This window comes from Mya arenaria, chromosome 3, assembly GCF_026914265.1.
Source record: "Mya arenaria isolate MELC-2E11 chromosome 3, ASM2691426v1".
In the NCBI taxonomy this organism is placed as follows: Eukaryota; Metazoa; Mollusca; class Bivalvia; order Myida; family Myidae; genus Mya; species Mya arenaria.
Window position 1 is genome coordinate 10,786,204 of NC_069124.1, and position 8,120 is coordinate 10,794,323.

At 35.4% G+C, this 8,120-nt stretch overlaps 1 protein-coding gene across 1 annotated transcript; it reads left to right on the forward strand.

Annotated features, from left to right (window-relative positions):
- Positions 1 to 2,114: 2,114 nt before the first annotated feature.
- LOC128229416 (uncharacterized) lies at positions 2,115 to 4,742 on the forward strand. Its single transcript, XM_052941328.1, has 4 exons — positions 2,115 to 2,292; positions 3,219 to 3,395; positions 3,546 to 3,624; positions 4,356 to 4,742. Coding segments are annotated over exons 1-4 (363 nt in total). The 5' UTR covers positions 2,115 to 2,186; the 3' UTR covers positions 4,357 to 4,742.
- The last annotated feature ends 3,378 nt before the right edge of the window (positions 4,743 to 8,120 follow it).

The window sequence follows — 8,120 nt, forward strand, 5'->3', positions numbered from 1 at the left end:
GGCCATCTAGTGTAGGTTCGTGTGGCCATCTACTCTGGGTTATTGTGGCCATCTAGTGTAGGTTCGTGTGGCCATCTACTCTGGGTAATGTGGTCATCTAGGGTCGGTTCGTGTGGCCATCTACTCTGGGTTATTGTGGCCATCTAGTGTAGGTTCGTGTGGCCATCTAGTCTGGGTTATTGTGGCCATCTAGTGTAGGATCGTGTGGCCATCTACTCTGGGTTATTGTGGCCATCTAGTGTAGGTTCGTGTGGCCATCTACTCTGGGTTATTGTGGCCATCTAGTCTTGATTCATGTGGCCAGATAGTCTTGGTTAGTTTGATTATCTCGTCCAGGGTTCTTATAGGCATCTAGTTTAGTCTAGGATCGTGTGTTCACATAGGCTAGGTAATTGTGGCCATCTTATCTCGGTTTTGTGGCCATCTATCTATCATGTCAGCAAACATGTGTTTGATATATTAATATTTGTTACTCAAGTATAATTTAATTTTTTGTAGCACTGCGATATAATTTCAGGGTCTCGATAGCTTGAAGTATTTAAGTAAACTTAAAATAAAAATATTTAATTTATGTTTTTGATTCACGAAATACGAAATAATGTCTGAAGTATGTGCCCGATTATTTATATATTTCATGTATCTATTTAGTCATATATCGAAGATGAAAGCCAAACGGTTCTAGTTGCGACTTTATTTGATGCCACAATTCATATCTATCATTCGACTTGAAGTCACAATTCGTTTCTATCCCTCAACTAGAAGCCACAAATCGTATCAAATCTTCGTCTTGAAGTCACATTTTGTTTTGACCCCTCGATTTATTAAACTCATCAGTGTTAAAAGCGACCTTTTTCATATTAAATGTACATTCAAAACGTGTTGTAAAGTTGTTTCAATGCCACCATATAGGTCCTAAACTGTGTGTCCCATGTATCTTTGATGCACGAAATACGACATAATGCGTGCAGGAAGTGCATAATTCTGATTTTACCATTCGTCAGACATGAAATGTTCGATACAGATAATTATGGCATGTTGCCGATAGCATATGTCAACACCAGACCCTACCGGGGCGGTACAGCGGGCAGTATTGTGACAGGCCCTATGAGATCGCCAAACGCGAAAAATGCTTGGTCAAATTTTGATTACTGGAACACCTCCAACCCCAGTATTATGGACAAATTTACGTTCTCTGGTGATCGGATTTATATCATGTTTACATATATCCCCTGTGTGTTCCCCCTCCACCGGAAAATATTACTGTCTATAACTTTCTAATAACTTGCTTCCTTATTAAGTTAATTTTGTTTTATTTAAAGACCAATTCTTTTACTCGTCAACTTGTCCATATATATATAACTACTAAGTGCTATCGATTTGAAAAGCGATCGTACGATAATAGATTGATAAGATGGGTATTATAAAAAATATATGCCAGCGAATAAGGAAGTCATATCGTAGGATACATTTTTCATCAAACATGTAAAACAAATGCAAAAGATTGATGTTCCTTTTTAAAAATAATCCTTATACTATACTTGAACAATCGTACTTTCATTAAATTTTTATCTCCAGTTTTCAGAAATGTCCTGTTTTTCCAATTATCTTAAGTGTTTTGATGGTGTAACAGATGGCTATGAACTACGTTAGACTCATTTAAAACATTCAATTAAAGGCATGCAAGGTCATTTGCTTATGCGGCCGAAACGTTTGAAGTATCACAAAAAAATAAGATTCAAAGTTAAGTTCCATGGCTCTTGCTTTAATACTTTTTGAGATACTTTAACACAAAATTGGGCATACTCCATATGCCATATTTTTGATAACGTCTAAATAGAGAAAACACTTTGTTTACCGCAATTGTGTTTTAACTTCCATGCAACCCTTTTGGGACTTTAACTTTTAATCAGTAAACATTCAGACACGACTTACGGATGCAATAATCAGCCATATTAAGCATGGTGTCAATCTTTAAACCCGTTAAGAATAAAAAAGGAAACGGATACATTCAATTAAATATCAATCGATATATCCGACGTTAGTCAGGCCCTATATGTATGTGTGTATATATATCCGGCTCCATAATATAATAAAACACAGTGGCCAGTTATCAGTGTAGCTACCATTAGCCACCATGTCTTTAGTGTCGCTTACCATACTGGTAGTGCTCGTTACAATAAGTGCTCATGTGCACGATTCGTGGCCAGATCGGGAATGCCCGGGGGTGCCGGAGAAGTTTGCGCACATTCAAGAGCAATATGAGAAGACCATCGCAAATGTTGATGGCAACAGGTAAGAGTTAAATTACGATCTGATGTATTTAGTATAGTTATACCTCGTTCTCAATGTGGCAGGCCGGTTTTCACCGGCCATGCTGTCAGCATCGGCTGTCCGCACCGTCGTTCGCATTTAAAAACTTTGTCCGCAAAAAATATACAAAAAAAATGCATTTTTTAGAAGAACATCTCATAAAAATGATTAAGTAACTTTTATAGTTTTTGTGTGTTTTTGTTTCCACATTTACAGATGCAAAAGTCTGATATGCAATCATAAACTGGGGTTTAATAAAAAAATAGTGTCCATGTAGGAAAACGTTCAAGCAATTGTGTCATATAAAAAAAAATGTGTCGCCAAAATTGCAGTTCAGCGTCGTATCCACTGAGTCACGGCGAAGTTCTCTAAATGGATGACATATTTAAGCTATAGACCTACCTTGGTAATATCACGTGATAACACCGACTAGCCGATCACGCATAAGGAATGAATTTTACCTGGTAGACATACCCAGTAATCTTTTTTTAATGGAAAAATACGAAATAACTGCTAAACGTAAATAAATTGTAAACTATTTGGTACTTCAGTTAGTAAGTTTCAATGCATTGTACACATCGAAGCCAAGTTTATGTCAGTTTTCGACAATTTTCTTTTTTTTTTCATTATTTTATTCGGAGTACAGCCCCTTTAAGTTCATACAAACATCTAACTTCTAAGTATGTACAAACAAATATTATATAAGATGTATTTATCGTTCTTATATTCATTGTAATGATTCTGTTAATAGATCTGTACATCGATGATGATGATGATAATGATGATGATGATGATGATGGTGGTTATGATGATGATGATGATGATGATGATGATGATGATGATGATGATGATGATGATGATGATGATAATATCGATGATGATGCTGATGATGATGATGATATTTTCAGCAATGCGCTATGTCCCTGGGAAACTGCCTACAACACACGATTCGACCGCGTTCCCTGCAGGATACAATATGCAGAATGCAAAACTCTGCACGCATGCAATTTTAGAAGCAGGAATCCAAATGATTCACAAATCATCAATCGCTTACGGGCTGACTAAGTGTATAGAACTATACAGAAGTATGTAAAGTTACTTAATTTTATCTCAAAGTCATAGTTGGATTTAAATCAAATTTGATGTATGTTTTATTCTAGCTCATAGTGCTATGGTGTTTGATTTTCAAACTTTCTGGTGTTTATTTTTCAAAAATTTATGTGATTGATTTTCAGACTTCCAGGTGGTATATCGCGAGGACGATGACGTTGAGACAGAGGAGTTCGCAGTAGCCTGTATCTGCGAAAAACGATGGTATAAAGGTCTAATTAATATATATGAACCATTCCATGCCTGCATAGAGCATAGCATAGTCTATAATATAAATAGAGCAAAAAAATAACTGTACATTTGTAAATCATTTTAAAAAAACGTGATTTGAGATGAAATATTTGACGCTTTCATTGAACTAAAATTAATACGTTTAATGACGTCATTTGCACACAAATGTATAAATAAGGGTATGCAAGAAACAAGAACATACTTGCGTTCCTGTCTGGATAATATATTCCGAGCCTCCGGCACGCTGCATTGCTGCAAACTTGACAAGCCTCGTTTCAGGCTAACGCACGTGCCTTTGGCTCGGAATTATTCTTTCCGAATCAGAGACGCATGATAGATATTAGAATACAACCTACATTTTCAGCCAATGAAATTGCAGATAGGCACTCATTATAAGTACAAGACTTTATCATTAAGAATTTCAACTTTCTGGGGGTATTTAAAGGTCCGTCCACTGCCACACATCCGATACACACTCTCTGTGTCAAATATTGCGTCTACAATGTAACAGCCAGATCACTTCGCCAATTCTTAATCACTTTGAATTTACTTCATGGCATCTTACTACTACTAAATATGTATTAAAACGAATGCTTTTATTTATTCTGACAGCAAATCCCTTTATCGTTATTATTTATCAACAGAGTTGTGCAAAGGGATATACCATGCTCACAACTAATATATTATTGCTCTTTTTATTTCAGATCACGCAGATACAGTGTAATTATACCACGTAATAAATTACGTCATAAATGCACGTCGGAAGGCAATATTTTGCTTCTATTGAAGACTTAAAACACTGATAACTTTTTATTTTCTTTACCATTTTAAATGAAACTTAGCGCAGTCTACGCCGCTTACGGAGCCCCACCTTCGGTCTTTCACCAAAATTTGATTGAGGGTTTAGTTTCTTAAAACACTTCGACAAACCTTTTCACAATACGGCCGTCTGACTGAGCACTGTCAAAACATTATTTTGGAAACAGTTTTGTCGAAGTGTATCATGAAACTAATGACCTCATCAAATTTTGGTAGTAAAACAAATGCGGGGCTCTTTCAGCGACATAGACTGCCCTTTGTTTCGTTTAAAATGGTGTTGTAAATGAAAAGTTATCTTTGATTTAAGTCTTCAATTTAAACGATTTTTTGCCTTCCGGCGTAGCATATATGACGTAATTTATCACGTGGTATACACACACTGAGATAAATACAGAACAGACCACCGAAAGTGCTGATACATGTTCATTAATATATTACAAACTTTGTATATTTTTGTTGCATTTTAGTATCTTGACATGTTAATCAATATAAAAAAAAACTTATAAACAAATATAAATATATATATATGCATGTGTGTGTGTGTGTGTGTGTGTGTGCGTGCGTGCGTGCGTGCGTGCGTGCGTGCGTGCTTGTGTGTGTGTGTGTGTTGTATATTTAGTATCTTGACTGTTGACAGGGTAAAGGTGGTATTTTTTATATAATGCTAAACCGGATAACGACCGCCCTCGATAGTGACAAAAGAAGGCCATTAACGAATCCATTCATGTGACTAAGTCACGTGACTGCAAAGTAAATATTACTAATCACTGGGCTTAAAACATACATTTGGGTGGGGTTACCTGACCCTACGTACGTAATAGGCGTCGAACCTATCGTTTTTATAGTCAGTTAAAAAATAAAGAGCTTTTAAATATGTAGTTTAAAACCTTCAATGCTTTATACAGAAGATAACTTTAACACCATTCTCCAATGGTGACAATATTTTTTTTTATATAAAGCCTAATTAAAAAGCCTACCTTCCCTACCTTTTTTGAAAAAGATGTTACCCTAAGCAAATCATTTAGGCCTTGGTCAAAAGGTTATGAATATTTATATCAGAATGCTTCGGCGTCTCCTTGACTGCGGCATTCACCGCACCGATATACCTTATCCATCAACTAAGTCATAAAGAGGTAACGTCTGGAAATGTTTAGGGAAAATATCGGTCCATTGGTCCAGAACAGTATACATTGATCTAAAAGGGTAAATAAATAGAAATGGTCTGTATTCAAGAATGATACTTGGTTAATATAAGCTCAATCTCTTGTCGGGGATGCGCAATGGATTTCCTATAATTTACAACTTTAGATATGATACTAATTTATGTACATACATGATGTCTCTTTATGGATGATGACATAATAATACAAAAATAATAGCCGGTGCTCTACTAGACGAAAATTACAGAACCGAACAGAAGAGAACAAAACAAAACAGAACAGAGCGCAGGACTTAGTTTTTTGACTGCACCATTTTATAGATCTTTAAGAACTTTATAAAATACGCGTCCGGTGTTTGTCAGTTAAATATTCTAAGAAGTGGATTATGATCGACATCATCGAACGCTGACTAAGCATCACGGAATTTCAAGTTCTAATTAGAGTCATGGTCCTTGCCTTCTCTATAAAATTGTTCGACCATAAGAGCTGACTTGATTGGAGATGCATACTTAGTAAAACCTCTCTTGGCATTTTTGGGATTTGCTAAACAAAAGGCGATATATATATATATATTCTGTCTCGCAAGATTAGTTCAACAACTTTTCAAATGATTTGTAGAACAGTTATGCCCATGTAGTTGGTTGCACCATTGGATTGACCGTTGTTTTTGAACATGGGCGAAATAAGTCCATTTTTCAAAAGGCTTCAAAATTCACCAAAATTGAAATATGAGAAAGATCCTTACTTTGATTAACAGTTTAACAAATGTTCAATGGAGATATAGTAATTATCTTGATATTTCCCTGTGTTAATGATATATTCTACAGGCTTTACCTCCACATTTGTCACAAGTGCTTTTATGTGTTTAATTTCATTACGTACATGTATGCTTGTTTGGCATTCTTCATCAAACATTTCATTTCTGGATTCCTTAGCCAGCTGTTTAAAGTGCGTATTGAACCCGTTAAGAATATACCCTATTTGCCTTTGACTATTCACAAGTTTATGAAAGTATTTAGAGTCATATTTTCTCGATTCAAGTATTTTCTTCTTCCGTTCAATGTCTCTTTTTGTAATTGTTTGTCTAAATGAGTTTCTAAATAGCGTTTTGTATGTGTTCTTTTCAATATACAATTTAAGGTTGTGAACCGTTGGTCTCTCTCCTTTTAAGGTATGTTTTTTATAATTAGTAGGTTTTCTTTAAAATCCCATAACATGGTAGAAGATTGGCACGAACTTCAGGCCGATTAGTATAAACAAGCTTGGCAGATTAACTATGCATTTTTCACATATCTCTAAATTGTTATCCGTTAACTTGGCACTTCACGGTTATTACAAAGAAATTTGAAAAATGTCACTACGTTGCATATATGATGATAATTCAATTTCACACCATAAATTATTAGAACAATCTGGGCTCCTGTCTTTTAAAGTTAGAAAGATGAGAAAAGTAGCTGTGGGAACGTTCAAAATTTTAAATAAATAAGGACCCAGTTATTTAAGCGATCGTATTACCTTTAAAGATTCAAAATATAATTTGAGGTAACAGTAACTGTGTAAGAAATCCCTAACCAAGAACTCAAAGGTATGGAAGAAACTCTTTCCGCTACTCGGCAGCTAGATTTAGGAACTCGCTGCCTGACACACTCAGACTGTGTTCGTCATACAATCAGTTCAAAACCCCGATCAGTGGCTGGAATGGAACAAAGTGTCCCTGCTCTGCGTGTGCCGGGTAAGGGGTCCACGTGCTGGCTTACGAGTAAGTTATCATGTTATGTTACCCTGTTCTTTTTTGTTACATTTTTCTTTGCCTTCTTTTTTAGTTTCATTTCAGTTTACTTGCATTTACTTATTTATCTGTTTTCTATTTATGTTTGCTTGCATGTTTCCGTGCTTCATATGTCACTTATTTTGCTATTTACCTTTTGCTCATTTTAACACTATAGCTAACATGTATATGTAAATGTATGAAACAGGGAATTGGCCTCAGACTGTCCATGCTGTTTGATTTGTTAAGAGTGTCTTGTTCTGTTATGCTAAGTCTATTGTGTCCTTGTGAGGTAGTTGCTGATCAGTTCTTTTAAAATCTGATAATGGGGGATAATCATTTTTTAGCAAACTCTTATCGGTCACACTTTTGTGTTTAGATTTTAGGCCAAGGCCAAGATCAGCAGCTTCCACACAAGTTTTAATGTTGTACTCATAAGCTTGTATGCATGTATTGTATTCATCTTAGCTTATAATACTTTCTGCCGGAGTTCGGCTTTCTCGCAAATTCTGTGATATATATGTACAAATTGTGTTTTTATAGTATATATTATTGTAATCTTTAGTCCCCCATTTTACTCAGGTGATGGTTTTATAGGGTAAAAGCTGTATGTTTTTTTTTAATTTCATTTGATTCTGTGTTATATAATGTTATATATACATGTACTTTAAATATGTGCTATGTCTGTATCATGTTATATTACAACAGGTGACTGGTCGGCT

Excerpts from the sequence above, each read along its gene's own strand:
- LOC128229416 (XM_052941328.1), top strand. The coding sequence starts at position 2,187 with ATGTGCACGATTCGTGGCCAGATCGGGAATGCCCGGGGGTGCCGGAGA. Across the intron at positions 2,293-3,218 it reads GCAAATGTTGATGGCAACAG|CAATGCGCTATGTCCCTGGG; the intron begins GTAAGAGTTAAA and ends TGATATTTTCAG. Across the intron at positions 3,396-3,545 it reads GTGTATAGAACTATACAGAA|ACTTCCAGGTGGTATATCGC; the intron begins GTATGTAAAGTT and ends ATTGATTTTCAG.